At 45.8% G+C, this 25263-nt stretch overlaps 1 protein-coding gene and 1 long non-coding RNA gene across 2 annotated transcripts in view; both read right to left on the reverse strand.

Moving 5' to 3' along the window:
• LOC134679817 (nucleoporin Nup43) lies at positions 1–24859 on the reverse strand. The gene is made up of 3 exons (XM_063538719.1): positions 24454–24859; positions 23103–23274; positions 1–534 (listed from the first exon to the last, which is right to left on the reverse strand). Exons 1-3 carry the CDS (start codon positions 24801–24803, stop codon positions 16–18), a joined length of 1041 nt encoding a protein of 346 aa, XP_063394789.1. The 5' UTR covers positions 24804–24859; the 3' UTR covers positions 1–15.
• LOC134679822 (uncharacterized) overlaps positions 1–25263 on the reverse strand; it is a 268010-nt gene that overhangs the window by 101925 nt on the left and 140822 nt on the right. The window lies entirely within an intron of this gene.

The following is a 25263-nucleotide window of genomic DNA, read 5'->3' on the forward strand; positions in this document are numbered from 1 at the left end:
CAGTAAATTTAAAAATCAATACTTAAAATTATTAATAAGATACACAGCTTCATTGTCCGCGCCGCACAATATCTTCCCTCTATCACAATGCACCGTATTGACAGCCTTATGCAGCGTAGGCATCAAAGAATTCACCACCATAGTGTTCTTCTCCTCTAAAGGCATCCAAGTAGCAACCTGGGGATCCTCACCTTTCGTAGTCTTGATCATCGCTTCCATATTCCACTCCCAAATCTCACCGGACACCGAACAAGATATCAACTTCGATGGATTCACTGGATGGAACTGCATTTCTGTAACGCTTGCAGCATGAGCGTTAAGCAGGGAAGTAGGGTATGAGTTCATACGTAAGTCCCATATGGCTAGCGAGCCGGATTCGCTGCCAGCCAATATGATGTGAGGTTGTGTTGGGTGGCTGACGATGCAGGTTGCAGCTAAGTCGTCTCCGGCAAGAAGGAATGAGGCGGTAGGTTTGTTTTCGGAGGATCGGGAGTCCCAGATCTTCATGTGGCCGCGGAGGTTGCCAGTTATAATCTGTAAATGTGGAATGGTTAGATTAGCTATAATAAGACTAAAGAATGAAGATCAAAAAAGCGGTACACTCAAACACATTCAAAGTATTGATTTTTCATTGACATAGTGATGAAAAGTATACTTATATCAGGGATGTTGCGGATATTCGCATCCGTATCCGCGGAACATCCGCATCTGCATCCGAATCCGCATATAATTGATGCGGAGCATCCGCATGATGCGGAGCATAGGAGCGGTAACAGGAACGTATTAGCGGCGACGCCGGCGGCGTAAATTTCCTAGCACTTAGGGCCACCCCACATCTGGAGTCTTTCGAGCGTCGGCGTCTACAATTCTATGGCCGCTGCTCGACGCAACGTCGACGCAGCGTCGACGCAAGTGCGCAGCGACGTCATTTTCCATAGCGTTGACCAGACGCCGACGCTCGAAAGACGCTAGATGTGGGGTGGCCCTAAGTGCTAGGAAATTTCGTCATCATATATAACGAAATCGTCTAGATCCCGAAAAGTCGGCCAAGTTACTGTTTATTAAATAAAACGCACCTATATTCTTGCTCAACTACTAAACGTTTCGTTTTTTTTAAATAAAAAATGCTAAAAATGTAATATTTATGTACATGTAATGTAATATATATCCGCGGATGTCAAAAAATCTACATCCGCAACTTATATGAATTATAATAAGTGTTGATTAAGACTAGTTCTTTGAGTCCTCTTGCAACTGTGTTTTTCAGTCATAATAAAGTCGAAACTCGGGTTCTTTTCAACTAGTTAGAGACCCTTTTGTAGAGACTCGAGTCCTTTACAGAGAACTCTCATTCATTAAAAAAAAAAAAACTGCATTGTCTTCATGTAAAATTGATATCTGTCAAAGTCACTTGTCAGGGTAAAACCTTGCTCGCGAGTTAAGACGAAATTGAATAGTAAAAGTGTCTTTTATCCTATAAAAACTGTTACAATGTGCTTGTGATTAGTGGTGGAAACTGTGGTAGTGTTTTCTACGTATAAAACTATTAAATTTGAACAAGAATAGTGCTAAATATCCGTGACTGACAATTTACGCATTTGAAATTTATAAGTCTACCCTCAATATTTTTCTCAAATTATCACTTAGTGTTGCCAGTACAAAAACTTTAAAATCTACCAAAATAATGGGCGACGGTCTGAAAACATCGTCCGGAAAGAAAGTTGCAAGTCCTAACATATCAGCACAGGGAAAATGTTCGAAATGTCAGAAGACGCCAAATGAAAAAAAGCTATCAGTTAATTGTGATTTGTGCAAGAACCTCCTTTGTAGTGACTGCCATGGCCTGTCACCCACGGAAGTTAGAGTGCTTGAACTAAAGACTGTTGCTCGAGTTATGACATTTTATTGCACTGACTGCAGATCGTCAATAACGCAGTTGCCAATGATTCTGAAAAAACTGGACGAACTGACCGGTGAAGTGCAGAAGCTGCGCGTGCGCCAAAGCATGCTGGAAACGGAGTCAGCTGTTCGTGAAATAACAGAAAGATCGAACCGGGCGAACAACATTATCATCTATGATATTCCAGAATCTACGAGTGACACAGCCGAAGAGAGGAAAGAACATGATGTGCGTGAAACTACGAATTTGATAACTAGCATCTCGAAGAACGTGAGCTGTGTTGGAATAAAAGCGTTTCGCCTGGGTGCTAAGTCCAGCAGCCGCACGACTCCGCGTCCACTGAAGGTCATTTTACGTAGCAAAAGCGATGCAATTGAAGTGCTCAAAAACAAAATAAGGCTAGCGAAACCAACGTCCGTGAAAGCCGACCTTACTCCCATGCAAAGAGAGTACCTTCAGTATTTAAGAGAAGAGCTGAACAGGCGTATAAGCGAAGGTGAAACAGGGATCACAATCAAGTACATCCAGGGCCATCCAGCAATCGTAGAGACCGCCCAACTGGCCGCCAGACCGGCAAAAAACCAATAGTTCACACCAGAAATAGCCAGAATCTTCCGACTGTGGTCACCAACAATAAGGCCACCGCAGTTGGAGTACATTTACCTCCTTGAAATGGTCAGAGCTTGATTCGCAATAAAAACGAGGAAATCTTGCAAAATATAGGTGTAATTTTCCGAAAGACATTAGTGACAGTAAAAACAGTAAAATATCGAAAAAGTATAAAAGTATATCGATATCAAAGGAGGCCGTCAACTACACTCCCCACCCTAGTGCGAAAACTAGCACTAATCAGCTAGGGTAGGTACAGGAGCCACGCGCGCCACAGACCGGCGCAGCACGCCGACACTCACTGGCTTCTGCTCCTGTTGCCACTTCTTTCTCGGTAACAGAAGCGGGAGGAACTCCTTCATCCATCGCTTCCAGTACATGTCGGCCAATCGCTGCGCTATTCGCCATTGCTTCCTTAAGGCTAAGTCCGAATCGTCAAATACGCCATGTATTGGTAACCTGGACGAAGAGCTAAGAGAGAGATAAGAAAGTGGTTGGGCGTAAGCGCGTCAGAGGAGCCCGGCTCTACCGACACGTGTGTTAGTGGTCGACCGTTGACAATACCTTCTACTTCCGCTAGTAGAGTGCTTAGAGTTTCATCTCGAGGCGCTCGTTCTTTTAAAATGACACGAAGAGATCGCTTCACGGTCCGAATCAAGCGCTCCCACGCCCCACCCCAATGGGGGCTGGCGGGCGGAATAAAAGTCCAGCGAACTTGATTGTTAAGAGCTTCGGCTCTAAGTGATTCTTCGTCGAGCTCCTGTATGGATCTTCGCAATTCGACGTCTGCTCCGCGTAGGTTCGTGCCGTTGTCGGAATAAATATTCGACGGCCACCCGCGTCGGGACGCCATTCGTCGAAGCGCCATAATCAATGAGTCGGTAGTTAGTGTGTGAACAACTTCTATGTGGACTGCACGAACTGTTAGGCAAGTAAACAAAACGCCGTAACGTTTTTCTCGACGTCTGCCTACTGTGACTTCCATGGGCCCAAACAGATCGATCCCGCAAAAGGTGAAGGCACGTTGATGATGCGCCATGCGCGCTTGAGGTAAGTCACCCATCCGAGGCACCTGTGGGGTAGCCTTTCTTAACCTGCAGAGCATGCAACGAGACGCAACATTTTTGACGGTAGGTCGCAAGTGAATTATCCAAAATTCTTGTTTTAAATCATTTACTACCGCTTCTTGGTGTCCGTGGGCAGCCTTCACATGATAGTGCTTGACCAAAAGCTTGGCAGTAGGATGCCGTCCGTCAAGAATAATGGGCCTTTTCGCTTCCTGAGGTACGTCAGAAACAGCATCAATGCGGCCACTCACGCGCAAAACATTGTTCTCGTCCAAGTATGGAGATAGATTTCGCAGCCGACTATCGCGTGGCAAGTCTTTTCCTGCCTTTACTGCTTGTATGTCACTGGCAAAGGAATCTTCTTGAGCTTGGCGCAGGATTAACTGCTTTGCTTCCTCCATCAGGGCGTAGTCATCAAGTGCGATACCTCTGCATTTATTTACAAACTTGAGAACACAAGCGGTAGATCGCATAAATCGTAGCCACGAGGAGAAGCGCTCAGGGTCAGGAACCGGGAAACATGTACGTGAGTTTTCTACTACGGTCATGCAAGCTTTAGCGCCGACTTCATTTTCGGGTTCCAGGACGTTCGCTGGCCAGCAAGTCTCATCGCTGTACAAAACTCGGGTCCCTTGAACCACTCATTCAGAAAAGACTGATAATTGAACGTTTCTCTTGTAGCAATGTCCGCCACGTTCAGTCCTGTTGGCACATATCTCCACTCAGAGGCTTGTGACAGTTCGTCGATCTCGCCTAATCTATTAGCTTCGAAAGTCTTGTATCGACGAGTGTTGTTGCCAATCCAGTGTAGCACAGTACTTGAATCGCACCAAAAGTATCGCCGTGTAACGTGCAAACGATGTGCCTTCGCTATTGAGTCAGCGAGTCGAGCTGCTAGCAACGCAGCTTGAAGTTCCAATCGCGGCACAGTTTGAGGTTTCACCGAAGATACTCGGCTTTTGCTGGCAACAAACGCGACACATATCTGATCGTTACTCTTCCAACGCCAATACGCAACCGCTGACATTGCCTTAAGTGAGGCGTCACTGAATAAATGCAGTTCTAAGTCACTATAGCATTGCTCGGTCACGGCATGAAAGGAAGAGCTTGGTAAAGTTGTGGTCAACTCATCGCCCATCTTACACCTGGCAGCGCATGACTGGTACCATCTTGGCAGGCGAATTTCTCCAATAACCTTCAGTAATTCCAACCAATTGCACCATTTTTTATACAATTCATCTGGAATAATATCGTCCCAGTCGATATGAAGACGCCAGGCGTCCTGCAACATAACTTTGCCTTGTGTAGTAAATGGTGACAAGAACCCAAAAATTTCAAAAATTGACATAATAACACGCAACATAACCCTCTTCGTAGGTCTCAGTTCGCCTTTGATGACGCTGTCGGGAATGCGCTTGAATGACACATCGAACCCCAGTTCATCCTTGGCAGGGTACCAAATCAGTCCAAGAGTGCGCTCACCTTCATCATGATCGTCCAGTCCAAACCTCACAGCTGTATTACCTAAAATATCCTTAGGTATAGTGTCGAGCACATGTGCGCTATTACACGTCCAGTTACGGATTTCGAAACCTCCCGCACTGTGAATATCACGAATATTCTTTACCATACTGATGGCGGTAGCTTCATCCGGCAGACTATCAATATAGTCATCCATATAGTGCTGGCGGTGTATAGCAGAGACGGCAGCTGGTAGCGTAGATTCGAACCTGCTAGCGTTCTTGTTCTTAATGTACTGGGCAATAAAGGGCGAGCAGTTCGCGCCGAAAATCAGCGACGTCATCGCGTACGTCTTCACTGGGCCTGTGGGGTTCCTACCTCTCCACAGAAATCTGAGGGCGTTCTGATCTACGGGATTAATTTTAATTCTCAAAAACATATCTTTTATGTCACCGGTTACGGCTACCCTATCCTCTCGAAAACGAACCATAATGCCGAACAAGGAAACGAGTAAATCCGGACCCGTGAGAAGAAAGTCATTTAGAGACTTGCCTTGACTTTTAGCTGCTGCGTCATAAACCAAACGCAGCTTCTTCTTGTTCGGATTGTCAACTCCGAAATGTGGCAAGTACCATGTGTTAGGCGTGAGTGACGTGTCGGCCATTTCCCGTGCGAAATCGTTTTCAAACAAATGGTTGACACGTTCCTCGTACCTGAGTCCATAAGCTTTATCAGCTAGCATCTTCTTTTCTACACCCTGTAGCCGCTTAAATGCGCTAGGGTAACTATCGGGCAGACTGACGTGTGGATCTTTCCACGGAAGACCCACTGACCACCTCCCATTGGTGAGCACTGCAGACTTCTCTAACATTTCCTGCGCTTTCACATCGTCAGCATTCTCTCTAGGCTTACCTGCAACTCCCAAAGAGTCGATCGCAAACGAGCGGCGGACCTCGTCGTGTAGCTCACGCAGTGCGTGCGCGACGGCGTCTTCCTCAGGCACCACGCAGAGGTTGAGCGTGGCGTGCGCTGATCGCGCGGCCCGCGACGCGCGCGGCACATGTACCGGCCCATGGACACACCAACCTAAGGGGGTGCGTGTAGCTGACGGTTCGTTATCAGGCCCTAAGCATACTTCTAAAGGTACAAGTAAATTATAATTGTCCTGACCTATTAACAACTCTGGCTTAGAAATCTTAGCAAAAGGAAGTTGAGTTTTAAGTTTTTTCAAATGCTCATACTTGTCGCAGTCTACTAAGTTAACATTTTGTACAGGTATACTCAATTGTTGAACGCTACGTACATTTAAATCATGTATACTACCACTAGCACTAGAAATACGTAAAGTCAGTACAGTTGCTTCGTGCACAAGCTCGTCGTCTTTCCAGGCGCCGCACACGCGCATGGATTCGTTGCGGCCGGTGAGGCCGGCGTGCGCTGCTAACTCGGAGCTGAATAACGAAACTGAAGACCCGTCGTCCAAAAATGCAGTCGTACTAAACACGCCGTTCGGTCCGTGAATGTTGACAGGAACTACTTTCAATAGTACGCGCTTTTCAGTATTTATAGAGCACGTCGCAGCTTCTGTTACAGACGATGACTGTATTGTGGAACTCGATGGTGACTCCGAGACTGAGGTTGACTCGGGCTGCGGCAAGGCGCTGACGTTAACGTCAACCGGGCGCGAAGTTGAAGCTTTGCCATCTTTGCCAATGTCTACGTAGTGCAATAGACTGTGGTGTGCACCTCCGCATCCATCCTTGTCGCACGCAGGCGCAGAACAAGTCTCACGATCGTGGCGTTGCGATATGCATTTGTAGCAAAGTCCGTACTTCTTAACGTGGCGCCATCTGTCTTTGCGTAAAGCGCGTTTAAACTTCTTACAATCAGGCAACTTGTGACATTGAGTGCGGCAAAAGAGGCACTTATCGCTCTTCTCTTCGTCGTCGCGTTGGTCAGTTTGCAATAAAATTGCTTGCGTTTTCAGTGCAGCTTTAGTAGTAGTATCGTGTTGCTTTTGTTTATTCTGCTCAGGGCGATAACTTTGCAGATGAACGTTGGCGGTCGTGGTAATCTTGAGAGCCTCCATGTTGAGAAAGTCGGACATAATATTCAAACGTGACTTTGCTCCGTCCTTGATAAGTGGATAGCTATAATCCGACCACTTTGAAACGAGTACTGGAGGTAGTTTCGATATCAACAATGGGACAATGCTAAGCCCTTGCACGTACTCCTCGCGCCCCACTGCCTTCACAGACTCCACAAAGTTTTGAACTTTGACAGAAAAATTGACAATATCTTTCTGGTACTCTTGGGACATGGTCTGAAGCTTCTTAATGTCATGAATGAGTCTGCTTATAATACACTCGGGGTCGCCGTGACGAAGTTCAAGTGTCGCCATAATACGATCAGGAGAGGCGGCGGTCATAAGCAGGGCTGACACGGTTTCTTTGGCTTGTCCTTGCAGACACTTACGTAATCTCCATAAGTTTTCCTTCGGGGTAAATTTACAAACGTCAGTTGACTCCTCAAACGCTTGTTTAAATTGCAGCCATTCGAGCGGATCGCCGGAATATTTCGGTAAATCTCGCGGCGTACATATGCGGCTCAAAATGTTGGCATGTGACTTATCTTTAGTGGAGGCGATCGTCAAATTCTTTACTGCGGCTGCGAGTAGCTTGATAGTACCATTAGAGTCGGCGAGGGGAGGTGCCGGCTGGTTGCGGTCGCCCAGGTTATCATCATCCTCGGGGGCGGGCTGCAACTGACCAACGCGACGACGAAGGGAAGAACGATAAGTGCCTCTTTTGCCGCACTCAATGTCACAAGTTGCCTGACTGTAAGAAGTTTAAACGCGCTTTACGTAAAGACAGATGGCGCCACGTTAAGAAGTACGGACTTTGCTACAAATGCATATCGCAACGCCACGATCGTGAGACTTGTTCTGCGCCTGCGTGCGACAAGGACGGATGCGGAGGTGCACACCACAGTCTATTGCACTACGTAGACATCAGCAAAGATGGCAAAGCTTCCACTTCGCGCCCGGTTGACGTTAACGTCAGCGCCTTGCCGCAGCCCGAGTCAACCTCAGTCACGGAGTCACCATCGAGTTCCACAATACAGTCATCGTCTGTAACTGAAGCTGCGACGTGCTCTATAAATACTGAAAAGCGCGTACTATTGAAAGTAGTTCCTGTCAACATTCACGGACCGAACGGCGTGTTTAGTACGACTGCATTTTTGGACGACGGGTCTTCAGTTTCGTTATTCAGCTCCGAGTTAGCAGCGCGCGCCGGCCTCACCGGCCGCAACGAATCCATGCGCGTGTGCGGCGCCTGGAAAGACGACGAGCTTGTGCACGAAGCAACTGTACTGACTTTACGTATTTCTAGTGCTAGTGGTAGTACACATGATTTAAATGTACGTAGCGTTCAACAATTGAGTATACCTGTACAAAATGTTAACTTAGTAGACTGCGACAAGTATGAGCATTTGAAAAAACTTAAAACTCAACTTCCTTTTGCTAAGATTTCTAAGCCAGAGTTGTTAATAGGTCAGGACAATTATAATTTACTTGTACCTTTAGAAGTATGCTTAGGGCCTGATAACGAACCGTCAGCTACACGCACCCCCTTAGGTTGGTGTGTCCATGGGCCGGTACATGTGCCGCGCGCGTCGCGGGCCGCGCGATCAGCGCACGCCACGCTCAACCTCTGCGTGGTGCCTGAGGAAGACGCCGTCGCGCACGCACTGCGTGAGCTACACGACGAGGTACGCCGCTCGTTTGCGATCGACTCTTTGGGAGTTGCAGGTAAGCCTAGAGAGAATGCTGACGATGTGAAAGCGCAGGAAATGTTAGAAAAGTCTGCAGTGCTCACCAACGGCAGGTGGTCAGTGGGTCTTCCGTGGAAAGATCCACACGTCAGTCTGCCCGATAGTTACCCTAGCGCATTTAAGCGGCTACAGGGTGTAGAAAAGAAGATGCTAGCTGATAAAGCTTATGGACTCAGGTACGAGGAACGTGTCAACCATTTGTTTGAAAACGATTTCGCACGGGAAATGGCCGACACGTCACTCACGCCTAACACATGGTACTTGCCACATTTCGGAGTTGACAATCCGAACAAGAAGAAGCTGCGTTTGGTTTATGACGCAGCAGCTAAAAGTCAAGGCAAGTCTCTAAATGACTTTCTTCTCACGGGTCCGGATTTACTCGTTTCCTTGTTCGGCATTATGGTTCGTTTTCGAGAGGATAGGGTAGCCGTAACTGGTGACATAAAAGATATGTTTTTGAGAATTAAAATTAATCCCGTAGATCAGAACGCCCTCAGATTCCTGTGGAGAGGTAGGAACCCCACAGGCCCAGTGAAGACGTACGCGATGACGTCGCTGATTTTCGGCGCGAACTGCTCGCCCTTTATTGCCCAGTACATTAAGAACAAGAACGCTAGTAGGTTCGAGTCTACGCTACCAGCTGCCGTCTCTGCTATACATCGCCAGCACTATATGGACGACTATATTGATAGTCTGCCGGATGAAGCTACCGCCATCAGTATGGTAAAGAATATTCGTGATATTCACAGTGCGGGAGGTTTCGAAATCCGTAACTGGACGTGTAATAGCGCAAATGTGCTCGACACTATACCTAAGGATATTTTAGGTAATACAGCTGTGAGGTTTGGACTGGACGATCATGACGAAGGTGAGCGCACTCTTGGACTGATTTGGTACCCTGCCAAGGATGAACTGGGGTTCGATGTGTCATTCAAGCGCATTCCCGACCGCGTCATCAAAGGCGAACTGAGACCTACGAAGAGGGTTATGTTGCGTGTTATTATGTCAATTTTTGACATTTTTGGGTTCTTGTCACCCTTTACTACTCAAGGCAAAGTTATGCTGCAAGACACCTGGCGTCTCCATATAGACTGGGACGATATTATTCCAGATGAATTGTATAAAAAATGGTGCAATTGGTTGGAATTACTGAAGGTTATTGGAGAAATTCGCCTGCCAAGATGGTACCAGTCATGCGCTGCCAGATGTAAGATGGGAGATGAGTTGACCACAACTTTACCAAGCTCTTCCTTTCATGCCGTGACCGAGCAATGCTATAGTGACTTAGAACTGCATTTATTCAGTGACGCCTCACTTAAGGCAATGTCAGCGGTTGCGTACTGGCGTTGGAAGGGTAACGATCAGATATGTGTCGCATTTGTTGCCAGCAAAAGCCGAGTATCTTCGGTGAAACCTCAAACTGTGCCGCGATTGGAACTTCAAGCTGCGTTACTAGCAGCTCGACTCGCTGACTCAATAGCGAAGGCACATCGTTTGCACGTCACACGGCGATACTTTTGGTGCGATTCGAGTACTGTGCTACACTGGATTGGCAACAACACTCGTCGATACAAGACTTTCGAAGCTAATAGATTAGGCGAGATCGACGACCTGTCACAAGCCTCTGAGTGGAGATATGTGCCAACAGGACTGAACGTGGCGGACATTGCTACAAGAGAAACGTTCAATTATCAGTCTTTTCTCAATGAGTGGTTCAAGGGACCCGAGTTTTTGTACAGCGATGAGACTTGCTGGCCAGCGAACGTCCTGGAACCCGAAAATGAAGTCGGCGCTGAAGCTTGCATGACCGTAGTAGAAAACTCACGTACATGTTTCCCGGTTCCTGACCCTGAGCGCTTCTCCTCGTGGCTACGATTTATGCGATCTACCGCTTGTGTTCTCAAGTTTGTAAATAAATGCAGAGGTACCGCACTTGATGACTACGCCCTGATGGAGGAAGCAAAGCAGTTAATCCTGCGCCAAGCTCAAGAAGATTCCTTTGCCAGTGACATACAAGCAGTAAAGGCAGGAAAAGACTTGCCACGCGATAGTCGGCTGCGAAATCTATCTCCATACTTGGACGAGAACAATGTTTTGCGCGTGAGTGGCCGCATTGATGCTGTTTCTGACGTACCTCAGGAAGCGAAAAGGCCCATTATTCTTGACGGACGGCATCCTACTGCCAAGCTTTTGGTCAAGCACTATCATGTGAAGGCTGCCCACGGACACCAAGAAGCGGTAGTTAACGATTTAAAACAAGAATTTTGGATAATTCACTTGCGACCTACCGTCAAAAATGTTGCGTCTCGTTGCATGCTCTGCAGGTTAAGAAAGGCTACCCCACAGGTGCCTCGGATGGGTGACTTACCTCAAGCGCGCATGGCACATCATCAACGTGCCTTCACCTTTTGCGGGATCGATCTGTTTGGGCCCATGGAAGTTACAGTAGGCAGACGTCGAGAAAAACGTTACGGCGTTTTGTTTACTTGCCTAACAGTTCGTGCAGTCCACATAGAAGTTGTTCACACACTTACTACCGACTCATTGATTATGGCGCTTCGACGAATGGCGTCCCGACGCGGGTGGCCGTCGCATATTTATTCCGACAACGGCACGAACCTACGCGGAGCAGACGTCGAATTGCGAAGATCCATACAGGAGCTCGACGAAGAATCACTTAGAGCCGAAGCTCTTAACAATCAAGTTCGCTGGACTTTTATTCCGCCCGCCAGCCCCCATTGGGGTGGGGCGTGGGAGCGCTTGATTCGGACCGTGAAGCGATCTCTTCGTGTTATCTTAAAAGAACGAGCGCCTCGAGACGAAACTCTAAGCACTCTACTAGCGGAAGTAGAAGGTATTGTCAACGGTCGACCACTAACACACGTGTCGGTAGAGCCGGGCTCCTCTGACGCGCTTACGCCCAACCACTTTCTTATAGGCTCTTCGTCCAGGTTACCAATACATGGCGTATTTGACGATTCGGACTTAGCCTTAAGGAAGCAATGGCGAATAGCGCAGCGATTGGCCGACATGTACTGGAAGCGGTGGATGAAGGAGTTCCTCCCGCTTCTGTTACCGAGAAAGAAGTGGCAACAGGAGCAGAAGCCACTGAGTGTCGGGGACCTTGTGCTTGTGGTTGACCCAGACTCGCCTCGAAACGTGTGGCCACGAGGCCTAATTAAAAATGTCCTACCGGGAAAAGACGGTCGCATCAGGGTGGTCGACGTCAGCACCGCTACCGGCGTGCTGCGCCGGTCTGTGGCGCGCGTGGCTCCTGTACCTACCCTAGCTGATTAGTGCTAGTTTTCGCACTAGGGTGGGGAGTGTAGTTGACGGCCTCCTTTGATATCGATATACTTTTATACTTTTTCTATATTTTACTGTTTTTACTGTCACTAATGTCTTTCGGAAAATTACACCTATATTTTGCAAGATTTCCTCGTTTTTATTGCGAATCAAGCTCTGACCATTTCATTGGTCCTTCGAGCAATGCTATAGTGACTTAGAACTGCATTTATTCAGTGACGCCTCACTTAAGGCAATGTCAGCGGTTGTGTACTGGCGTTGGAAGGGTAACGATCAGATATGTGTCGCATTTGTTGCCAGCAAAAGCCGAGTATCTTCGGTGAAACCTCAAACTGTGCCGCGATTGGAACTTCAAGCTGCGTTACTAGCAGCTCGACTCGCTGACTCAATAGCGAAGGCACATCGTTTGCACGTCACACGGCGATACTTTTGGTGCGATTCGAGTACTGTGCTACACTGGATTGGCAACAACACTCGTCGATACAAGACTTTCGAAGCTAATAGATTAGGCGAGATCGACGACCTGTCACAAGCCTCTGAGTGGAGATATGTGCCAACAGGACTGAACGTGGCGGACATTGCTACAAGAGAAACGTTCAATTATCAGTCTTTTCTCAATGAGTGGTTCAAGGGACCCGAGTTTTTGTACAGCGATGAGACTTGCTGGCCAGCGAACGTCCTGGAACCCGAAAATGAAGTCGGCGCTGAAGCTTGCATGACCGTAGTAGAAAACTAGCACTAATCAGCTAGGGTAGGTACAGGAGCCACGCGCGCCACAGACCGGCGCAGCACGCCGGTAGCGGTGCTGACGTCGACCACCCTGATGCGACCGTCTTTTCCCGGTAGGACATTTTTAATTAGGCCTCGTGGCCACACGTTTCGAGGCGAGTCTGGGTCAACCACAAGCACAAGGTCCCCGACACTCAGTGGCTTCTGCTCCTGTTGCCACTTCTTTCTCGGTAACAGAAGCGGGAGGAACTCCTTCATCCACCGCTTCCAGTACATGTCGGCCAATCGCTGCGCTATTCGCCATTGCTTCCTTAAGGCTAAGTCCGAATCGTCAAATACGCCATGTATTGGTAACCTGGACGAAGAGCCTATAAGAAAGTGGTTGGGCGTAAGCGCGTCAGAGGAGCCCGGCTCTACCGACACGTGTGTTAGTGGTCGACCGTTGACAATACCTTCTACTTCCGCTAGTAGAGTGCTTAGAGTTTCGTCTCGAGGCGCTCGTTCTTTTAAGATAACACGAAGAGATCGCTTCACGGTCCGAATCAAGCGCTCCCACGCCCCACCCCAATGGGGGCTGGCGGGCGGAATAAAAGTCCAGCGAACTTGATTGTTAAGAGCTTCGGCTCTAAGTGATTCTTCGTCGAGCTCCTGTATGGATCTTCGCAATTCGACGTCTGCTCCGCGTAGGTTCGTGCCGTTGTCGGAATAAATATGCGACGGCCACCCGCGTCGGGACGCCATTCGTCGAAGCGCCATAATCAATGAGTCGGTAGTAAGTGTGTGAACAACTTCTATGTGGACTGCACGAACTGTTAGGCAAGTAAACAAAACGCCGTAACGTTTTTCTCGACGTCTGCCTACTGTAACTTCCATGGGCCCAAACAGATCGATCCCGCAAAAGGTGAAGGCACGTTGATGATGTGCCATGCGCGCTTGAGGTAAGTCACCCATCCGAGGCACCTGTGGGGTAGCCTTTCTTAACCTGCAGAGCATGCAACGAGACGCAACATTTTTGACGGTAGGTCGCAAGTGAATTATCCAAAATTCTTGTTTTAAATCGTTAACTACCGCTTCTTGGTGTCCGTGGGCAGCCTTCACATGATAGTGCTTGACCAAAAGCTTGGCAGTAGGATGCCGTCCGTCAAGAATAATGGGCCTTTTCGCTTCCTGAGGTACGTCAGAAACAGCATCAATGCGGCCACTCACGCGCAAAACATTGTTCTCGTCCAAGTATGGAGATAGATTTCGCAGCCGACTATCGCGTGGCAAGTCTTTTCCTGCCTTTACTGCTTGTATGTCACTGGCAAAGGAATCTTCTTGAGCTTGGCGCAGGATTAACTGCTTTGCTTCCTCCATCAGGGCGTAGTCATCAAGTGCGGTACCTCTGCATTTATTTACAAACTTGAGAACACAAGCGGTAGATCGCATAAATCGTAGCCACGAGGAGAAGCGCTCAGGGTCAGGAACCGGGAAACATGTACGTGAGTTTTCTACTACGGTCATGCAAGCTTCAGCGCCGACTTCATTTTCGGGTTCCAGGACGTTCGCTGGCCAGCAAGTCTCATCGCTGTACAAAAACTCGGGTCCCTTGAACCACTCATTGAGAAAAGACTGATAATTGAACGTTTCTCTTGTAGCAATGTCCGCCACGTTCAGTCCTGTTGGCACATATCTCCACTCAGAGGCTTGTGACAGGTCGTCGATCTCGCCTAATCTATTAGCTTCGAAAGTCTTGTATCGACGAGTGTTGTTGCCAATCCAGTGTAGCACAGTACTCGAATCGCACCAAAAGTATCGCCGTGTGACGTGCAAACGATGTGCCTTCGCTATTGAGTCAGCGAGTCGAGCTGCTAGTAACGCAGCTTGAAGTTCCAATCGCGGCACAGTTTGAGGTTTCACCGAAGATACTCGGCTTTTGCTGGCAACAAATGCGACACATATCTGATCGTTACCCTTCCAACGCCAGTACGCAACCGCTGACATTGCCTTAAGTGAGGCGTCACTGAATAAATGCAGTTCTAAGTCACTATAGCATTGCTCGGTCACGGCATGAAAGGAAGAGCTTGGTAAAGTTGTGGTCAACTCATCTCCCATCTTACATCTGGCAGCGCATGACTGGTACCATCTTGGCAGGCGAATTTCTCCAATAACCTTCAGTAATTCCAACCAATTGCACCATTTTTTATACAATTCATCTGGAATAATATCGTCCCAGTCTATATGGAGACGCCAGGTGTCTTGCAGCATAACTTTGCCTTGAGTAGTAAAGGGTGACAAGAACCCAAAAATGTCAAAAATTGACATAATAACACGCAACATAACCCTCTTCGTAGGTCTCAGTTCGCCTTTGATGACGCGGTCGGGAATGCGCTTGAATGACACATCGAACCCCAGTTCATCCTTGGCAGGGTACCAAATCAGTCCAAGAGTGCGCTCACCTTCGTCATGATCGTCCAGTCCAAACCTCACAGCTGTATTACCTAAAATATCCTTAGGTATAGTGTCGAGCACATTTGCGCTATTACACGTCCAGTTACGGATTTCGAAACCTCCCGCACTGTGAATATCACGAATATTCTTTACCATACTGATGGCGGTAGCTTCATCCGGCAGACTATCAATATAGTCGTCCATATAGTGCTGGCGATGTATAGCAGAGACGGCAGCTGGTAGCGTAGACTCGAACCTACTAGCGTTCTTGTTCTTAATGTACTGGGCAATAAAGGGCGAGCAGTTCGCGCCGAAAATCAGCGACGTCATCGCGTACGTCTTCACTGGGCCTGTGGGGCATTGCCTTAAGTGAGGCGTCACTGAATAAATGCAGTTCTAAGTCACTATAGCATTGCTCGGTCACGGCATGAAAGGAAGAGCTTGGTAAAGTTGTGGTTAACTCATCGCCCATCTTACACCTGGCAGCGCATGACTGGTACCATCTTAGCAGGCGAATTTCTCCAATAACCTTCAGTAATTCCAACCAATTGCACCATTTTTTATACAATTCATCTGGAATAATATCGTCCCAGTCGATATGAAGACGCCAGGCGTCCTGCAACATAACTTTGCCTTGTGTAGTAAATGGTGACAAGAACCCAAAAATGTCAAAAATTGACATAATAACACGCAACATAACCCTCTTCGTAGGTCTCAGTTCGCCTTTGATGACGCGGTCGGGAATGCGCTTGAATGACACATCGAACCCCAGTTCATCCTTGGCAGGGTACCAAATCAGTCCAAGAGTGCGCTCACCTTCGTCATGATCGTCCAGTCCAAACCTCACAGCTGTATTACCTAAAATATCCTTAGGTATAGTGTCGAGCACATTTGCGCTATTACACGTCCAGTTACGGATTTCGAAACCTCCCGCACTGTGAATATCACGAATATTCTTTACCATACTGATGGCGGTAGCTTCATCCGGCAGACTATCAATATAGTCGTCCATATAGTGCTGGCGATGTATAGCAGAGACGGCAGCTGGTAGCGTAGACTCGAACCTACTAGCGTTCTTGTTCTTAATGTACTGGGCAATAAAGGGCGAGCAGTTCGCGCCGAAAATCAGCGACGTCATCGCGTACGTCTTCACTGGGCCTGTGGGGTTCCTACCTCTCCACAGGAATCTGAGGGCGTTCTGATCTACGGGATTAATTTTAATTCTCAAAAACATATCTTTTATGTCACCAGTTACGGCTACCCTATCCTCTCGAAAACGAACCATAATGCCGAACAAGGAAACGAGTAAATCCGGACCCGTGAGAAGAAAGTCATTTAGAGACTTGCCTTGACTTTTAGCTGCTGCGTCATAAACCAAACGCAGCTTCTTCTTGTTCGGATTGTCAACTCCGAAATGTGGCAAGTACCATGTGTTAGGCGTGAGTGACGTGTCGGCCATTTCCCGTGCGAAATCGTTTTCAAACAAATGGTTGACACGTTCCTCGTACCTGAGTCCATAAGCTTTATCAGCTAGCATCTTCTTTTCTACACCCTGTAGCCGCTTAAATGCGCTAGGGTAACTATCGGGCAGACTGACGTGTGGATCTTTCCACGGAAGACCCACTGACCACCTGCCGTTGGTGAGCACTGCAGACTTTTCTAACATTTCCTGCGCTTTCACATCGTCAGCATTCTCTCTAGGCTTACCTGCAACTCCCAAAGAGTCGATCGCAAACGAGCGGCGTACCTCGTCGTGTAGCTCACGCAGTGCGTGCGCGACGGCGTCTTCCTCAGGCACCACGCAGAGGTTGAGCGTGGCGTGCGCTGATCGCGCGGCCCGCGACGCGCGCGGCACATGTACCGGCCCATGGACACACCAACCTAAGGGGGTGCGTGTAGCTGACGGTTCGTTATCAGGCCCTAAGCATACTTCTAAAGGTACAAGTAAATTATAATTGTCCTGACCTATTAACAACTCTGGCTTAGAAATCTTAGCAAAAGGAAGTTGAGTTTTAAGTTTTTTCAAATGCTCATACTTGTCGCAGTCTACTAAGTTAACATTTTGTACAGGTATACTCAATTGTTGAACGCTACGTACATTTAAATCATGTGTACTACCACTAGCACTAGAAATACGTAAAGTCAGTACAGTTGCTTCGTGCACAAGCTCGTCGTCTTTCCAGGCGCCGCACACGCGCATGGATTCGTTGCGGCCGGTGAGGCCGGCGCGCGCTGCTAACTCGGAGCTGAATAACGAAACTGAAGACCCGTCGTCCAAAAATGCAGTCGTACTAAACACGCCGTTCGGTCCGTGAATGTTGACAGGAACTACTTTCAATAGTACGCGCTTTTCAGTATTTATAGAGCACGTCGCAGCTTCAGTTACAGACGATGACTGTATTGTGGAACTCGATGGTGACTCCGTGACTGAGGTTGACTCGGGCTGCGGCAAGGCGCTGACGTTAACGTCAACCGGGCGCGAAGTGGAAGCTTTGCCATCTTTGCTGATGTCTACGTAGTGCAATAGACTGTGGTGTGCACCTCCGCATCCGTCCTTGTCGCACGCAGGCGCAGAACAAGTCTCACGATCGTGGCGTTGCGATATGCATTTGTAGCAAAGTCCGTACTTCTTAACGTGGCGCCATCTGTCTTTACGTAAAGCGCGTTTAAACTTCTTACAGTCAGGCAACTTGTGACATTGAGTGCGGCAAAAGAGGCACTTATCGTTCTTCCCTTCGTCGTCGCGTTGGTCAGTTTGCAATAAAATTGCTTGCGCTTTCGGTGCAACTTTAGTAGTAGTATCGTGTTGCTTTTGTTTATTCTGCTCAGGGCGATAACTTTGTAGATGAACGTTGGCGGTCGTGGCAATCTTGAGAGCCTCCATGTTGAGAAAGTCGGACATAATATTCAAACGTGACTTTGCTCCGTCCTTGATAAGTGGATAGCTATAGTCCGACCACTTTGAAACGAGTACTGGAGGTAGTTTGGAAATCAACAATGGGACAATGCTAAGCCCTTGCACGTACTCCTCGCGCCCCACTGCCTTCACAGACTCCACAAAGTTTTGAACTTTGACAGAAAAATTGACAATATCTTTCTGGTACTCTTGGGACATGGTCTGAAGCTTCTTAATGTCATGAATGAGTCTGCTTATAATACATTCGGGGTCGCCGTGACGAAGTTCAAGTGTCGCCATAATACGATCAGGAGAGGCGGCGGTCATAAGCAGGGCTGACACGGTTTCTTTGGCTTGTCCTTGCAGACACTTACGTAATCTCCATAAGTTTTCCTTCGGGGTAAATTTACAAACGTCAGTTGACTCCTCAAACGCTTGTTTAAATTGCAGCCATTCGAGCGGATCGCCGGAATATTTCGGTAAATCTCGCGGCGTACATATGCGGCTCAAAATGTTGGCATGTGACTTATCTTTAGTGGAGGCGATCGTCAAATTCTTTACTGCGGCTGCGAGTAGCTTGATAGTACCATTAGAGTCGGCGAGGGGAGGTGCCGGCTGGTTGCGGTCGCCCAGGTTCATCCTCATCATCATCCTCGGGGGCGGGCAGCAACGGATCAAGTTCTCGCGCGCTACGCTCCATCCAGTCTTCAACATTTTGACGAGTGCTCTTACTGGCGTCGGTTACGCGGGAACTGTGACGTGAGCTTTTACCACTTTGGTGTGAACTGTATTTTTCTGACTTTAGGTCGGCTAGTTCAGCCTCATACTTCAAATCTAACAAATGCTTGTCAATCTTAGCCATTTCTTTAGCGCGCTCATATTCTAACCTTTTCCGTATGGCAGACGAGGATTTAGATACCATGCTGTGCGCTGGCAGCGGGTGCGGCACATCGGTGTGCGCCGAGGTTTCCATGTGGCTGCTGCCAGCAACGAACGTCGTGTCTGCTGGTCGAATAGTCGTTGAGTGCGAGGGCGAAGACTTGGACATTCTTATTACCTCAGGTTTTGCATCGCGCTCTGCGCGTGTTAGACTTCTTGTTCTTATAGGAGTGCGAAACATTATGTAGCTCGAAACTTACTTAGTGCGCGGTTCAAACATAACACTAGGACCGGCTCGAAGACCAATGAAATGGTCAGAGCTTGATTCGCAATAAAAACGAGGAAATCTTGCAAAATATAGGTGTAATTTTCCGAAAGACATTAGTGACAGTAAAAACAGTAAAATATAGAAAAAGTATAAAAGTATATCGATATCAAAGGAGGCCGTCAACTACACTCCTATTATTACAGTTACTATTTTTTACACGAATATTCAATCTGTTACTACCAAACTAGACCTACTTATTGCTAGAGTAAATAACTTGAAACCTACCCTGATCATTATTACAGAAACATGGCTCAAACCAAATATTCCCGACTCGATGATAAAAATACCAGGCTATGACTTATATAGAGACGACCGGATTGAAAAACGTAGTGGTGGAGTAGCAATATATGCTGCAAATAAATTGGACATTAAAATGAAAACAAAATTAAATACTAAGTACAACACAAAACATACAAACGCTGAGTGCCTATTTTTGGACGTGGAAGTTGGTGATTGTAAATTCATCTTATGTGGCGTATATAGGGGACATGAGTCAACGATTGAACAAGACAATACCCTTCTTAATACGCTGAGCGTGGCTTCGGAGTCGAATCTATTTATCGCCATGGGGGATTTTAATTACGGTGGAGTAAAGTGGCCATTAGAAAGCTCTGGATACCTGACACCAAGAGAGGATAACTTTGTACAATGGTACAAGGATACGAACTTCCATCAACTGGTTAATAAAGACACTAGATTTCGCCAAGGCAACCAACCATCCTGCCTAGACCTTATCCTAACAAATGATGACATACTAATAGCAAATATTGACCACCAAGCTCCTATTGGTAAAAGTGATCACACTTGCATGCAAGCTACCATACAGTTGTAATCGAAGACACCTCGCACCAATAGCCAACTGCGATATAACTACAACCGAGCGGACTACGATAAATTAAATGAGACAATTTCACGCAAGTTAACACAAAGTATAGAATCAGTGAATAACGTCATAGAACAGTACAATGTATTTCTTACTGTAGTGATGGATGCTGTTGCCCAATATGTACCACAGGCTAAAATTAAAACAAATGATGACACTTCTGATAAGCCGTGGATCAATAAAGAGATTCGAGATATGATAAAGCAGAAAATAGGGCTTTGGGACAAATATGTGCTAACTGGCTTGGATGAATTTTATAAAGACTACCGGAAGCTAAATAACAAGCTAACAAACCGTATTAGAACATGCCGCATAAAATATGAAACAGACTTGTTAAATACTGGCCCAAAGCGGTTTTACTCCTATATTCGTCAACAATTAACATCGAAGGTCAGCACACCCAACGTCTTAAGAAACAAACAAGGACTTACCGTAACCTGTGCCCCTGATATCGCTGAAGCTTTTGCGGACCAGTTTGAGGATGTCTTTCAGTTGGAACCTCACGGTCAACTGCCACATCTAGACCTATCCCTCAGAGTTGAGGAGTGTATTGCAGACATTACCTTCTCTACAGATAAAGTTAAACAAGTCATTAAAGAAATGAAAACAGATTCTGCACCAGGACCGGATGATATTCCTGTTACACTGCTGCAAAAGTGCGATACCTTGGTCAGCCCTTTAGCCAAGATAATGCAGGCATCATATGATACGGGCACGTTACCTAAGCAATGGAAAACAGCCACCGTGACACCAATATTCAAGAAAGGAGATAAGCTTGAACCATCTAACTACAGGCCGATAAGCCTCACTAGCGTAGCATGCAAAGCTATGGAGAAAATTCTAGTAAAACACATAAGAGAATTTCTTGCTCTGCACTGTGTGATAGGTGACCAACAGCATGGTTTCTGCCCGCATCGTTCCACAGTCTCTAACTTGCTGTCTTGCCTCTCTGCCTGGAGTAAAAGTTTTAACAAGAGAGACCCTACTGATGTCATTTACCTTGACTATGAAAAAGCCTTCGACAAAGTTCCCACAGAGAGGCTACTTCACAAATTGGAACATTTGGGAATCCGTGGGAAACTATTATTATGGATAAGGGCCTTCCTACAGTATAGAACCTTTAAAGTTAGAGTTGGTGAAACCAAGTCACGGCAACGAGAGATACACAGTGGAGTACCACAGGGTTCAGTTTTGGGCCCCGTGCTTTACATACTATATACAGTTGACCTGCCGCGTCGCCTAAAATGCAGTATTAGTACTTTTGCGGATGACACCAAGTTATTTGCTAACCCACTCGTAGATTACAGCCATCTACAAGATGATCTGAATGCATTAGCAAGCTGGTCTAAAGAATGGCAAATCAATCTGAATTCTGCCAAATGTACTATACTTCACATAGGAAATCGGAACCCCCGCCTAACTTACAACTTGGATGGCACTCCACTAACGGCTGTAAAAACACAAACTGACCTAGGCGTTAAGATCTCAGAGGATCTAAAGTGGGAAGAGCACATCTCTACAATGGTAAAGAAAGCCAGAAGCCTGATTTACCTCATTAGAAAAGCTTTCAAAACCTTGACACCAGAAATGATGTTAAAAATTTACAAAACCTATGTCATACCCATACTGGAATATGCTTTTCAAGCCTGGAGTCCTTACTTTGCCAAGGACATAGATATGCTGGAGAAGGTTCAACGGAGTTTCACAAAACTACCAAGGCAACTTAAGAACAAGCCGTATGAGGAGAGACTGAAGGAACTGAAGCTCACTACTCTTAAGCACCGCAGAGAACGTGGAGACCCAATAGAAACATACAAAATACTGTCTGGGCACTATGACCTCAAGGATTTTCATGAGATGTTCAAGCGCAACAACAACACCCGTCTGAGAGGTCATCACTTAAAGTTAGAAAGGCATAGGTCCCACAGTAACCCATACAAACACTTTCTGAGCAACCGAGTAGTGAGGGCTTGGAACAAACTCCCCGAAGATGTGGTTTCAGCACAAAATGTGAACCAATTTAAAAATAAATTAGACAGACACATCAATACATCTACTTGTCAACGATAACTATTAATGATTACTGGATACAGGCCATATCAGTTGTCACAACTGCCTGCCTGCTTACACAATAATAATAATAAAAAATTTTATGGGCTAGGTACACCATACAATAACCCTTTATTTCTTTACTGCTACTAGTATTCATTTTTATAAAACCTATAAAATTGTTGACGGAATTTGTATATGGGAGAATCAAGTCCTTAAGAGTTGCGCTTAGAAGAGACTCAATAAAGGATTCAACTCGGGATTTAAAAGACTTGGGTGTTTTTAGTGCAGTCTCATAACTTTAATACCAATATCTTGCCGAATCCCGATTTATAACACGAATCTTAAATAACAGTCTTCTTCTTCCTCGCGTTATCCCGGCATTTCGCCACGGCTTATGAGAGCCTGGGGTCCGCTTAACAACTAATCCCATGATTTGACGTAGGCACTAGTTTTTACGAAAGCGACTGCCATCTGACCTTCCAACCCAGAGGGTAAACTAGGCCTTATTGGGATTAGTCCGGTTTCCTCACGATGTTTTCCTTCACCGAAAAGCGACTAGTAAATATCAAATGATATTTCGTACATAAGTTCCGAAAAACTCATTGGTACGAGCCGGGGTTTGAACCCGCGACCTCCAGATTAAAAGTCGCACGCTCTCACCGCTAGGCCACCAGCGGCGCTGGAATCTTAAATATCAGTATTTATATTATATCCTCTAATTCTCTCACCTCATGATACTTGATATAGCACACAGAGTGCAGCGAGCAGCTATCAGCACCATTGACCGTGCGGACTATATCGCCTCGGTGCCCGTTCAGGAAGTTGATGTTGCCGTCCTCGCCCACCGACGCTATGTCACTGTCCATGGTGGCCACTGCTGTACAGCAGCAACTGTCTTCACTGTTAATAGTAAAATATTCTTGATTATTTACCAAAAAATACACCCTAGCCAAAAGAAAAAGAGGGGTCTAAATTTACTAGCCAGAAATTACCATCAAATATTGAAAATATATTCAAAATTATTGATTCTTGGCTGACTCACTATTTAAAGGTTTCACAGATTCCATAGATTACCAGTTCACCGGACGATATTGTCCGTCCGTCTCACATTGGAACGAAAACGAAATGACTGAAAAATGGACATTCGCATTTTTTCTAAAAAACCCTATTTTAAAAATACTTTTCGGTTGCAAATGATGTAAGGAATAAAAAATGTTATATAAAAATTTTCAAAATAAGGCTTATTTAAAGCAGAAAAAAATAAAACCTGTTTTTTTTTTGACACTGAAAAATAGGTATCTTATTATAAGAAAACCGTTACCGATCCCGCTTTCTAACCTTTAGAATATTATTCTCCTACTTAAAAACAGTAGAAAATAGTAAACAGCTTATCTCGGTAAGAGAAGCTGTTTCGGTAACGGGTAAGCGGGATCGGTAAAGGTTTTCTTATAATAAGATACCTATTTTTCAGTTTCGTACTAATAAAAACAGGTTTCATTTTTTTCTGCTTTAAATAAGCCTTATTTTGAAAAATTTTATATAACTTTTTTTATTCCTTACATCATTTTCAACCAAAAAGCATTTTTTAAATAGGGTTTTTTTTTAAATGCGAATGTCATTTTTTAGTCATTTCGTTCCACTGTGCGTCTGTCTACAGAAGTTTTGTTATTAACACGTTCATTACGGTAGGGGGTCGAAAGACCCTATACAAAGTATGGTTAATTAAGGGCCACTTGCACCATTCACTAACCTGGGGTTAACAGGTTAAACCTGGAGTGTCACCATGGTTACCAGTACAATTTGACACTAGCTTAACGGTTTAACCGGTTAACCCCGGGTTAGTGGGATGGTGCAAGTGGGCCTAAGAGTTATACTAATTGCCGCAGCTAAGGTGTTAAAACATCAAAGTGAACTCGGACGCAGACGCTACCTTATTCATATTTTAACACATTCCAATGATGATCTTGACGCGACTTTATAATTAAGAGAATAAGAGCATCAAGGTAATTCTGAACACCTCGCCCTCTTAGCAACTTCTGCTGCTGACTGTACTTCGAAATACAATTCAAGACAACTTACCCAAATTTGTGTAACTTCTCCCATTTAAAAACCTCCTTCAACGGCTGCGATCTCTCGTACATACTGATTTCTAACAACTTCACGTCCCCATCGGAAGTAGACACAGCGATCCTGTTTTTACTTGTAAACTTAATCTCAGTAACATCTCCTTCCACTGGAAACTCTGAAAGACATTTGGGATATTCTACTTCTTCATCCTCCTGGCTTTCGAGGGTCCAAACTTTAACGGAGTTTACGTCGTCGTCCCAACTGCCGGTAAAGAAACATTTCGTTTCGACGTATTCTTCGGGAATCCATCGCACCTTGTTGATTTTTTGAGATACGAATGTGCCTTGGACGTCTAAAGGCATATTGTATATGGATATGATATGATTATGTTTTTAATTTAATATTATTTTTGTAATCACAACTAAACGAGACGCGATTTTTGGAGGTTAACCTGGTTAACTGACAGTAGTGACAGTTGCAAATAGATAGGGTTGCCTAGAAAAAATAATTCTGAATGAGAGCTGTTTTAGATTTAGTTTTTAACGTTCTTAAAAAAATGTTTTAAGATATTATACTGCGAAAATTCTTTGAATCCGCATATTTTGGTTATCAAAATATACTTTGAATGTAAATTTACTATAAATAAATTTACTATAAGTAAAGAATTATTACAAAAAAAAATGTAGTGTTTGATTGTACAATAGTTATACAGCGTTTTTTTATATAACTTGACAATAATAAAGTTATTATGACATGTGTGACATATGTCATCAGTGTTGCCAGATGGTCACAAAAGTCACATTTTTCGTGAATTTTGGCCTT

This window comes from Cydia fagiglandana, chromosome 3, assembly GCF_963556715.1.
Source record: "Cydia fagiglandana chromosome 3, ilCydFagi1.1, whole genome shotgun sequence".
NCBI classification, from domain to species: domain Eukaryota; kingdom Metazoa; phylum Arthropoda; class Insecta; order Lepidoptera; family Tortricidae; genus Cydia; species Cydia fagiglandana.

What these genes read in the sequence shown, in the direction of transcription:
- LOC134679817 (XM_063538719.1), bottom strand. Translation starts at nt 24,803, where the DNA reads ATGCCTTTAGACGTCCAAGGCACATTCGTATCTCAAAAAATCAACAAG. An exon ending in GAGAAGTTACACAAATTTGG is followed by an intron (nt 23,275 to 24,453) that starts GTAAGTTGTCTT and finishes TACTATTAACAG; the next exon opens with TGAAGACAGTTGCTGCTGTA. An exon ending in GCTATATCAAGTATCATGAG is followed by an intron (nt 535 to 23,102) that starts GTGAGAGAATTA and finishes CCACATTTACAG; the next exon opens with ATTATAACTGGCAACCTCCG.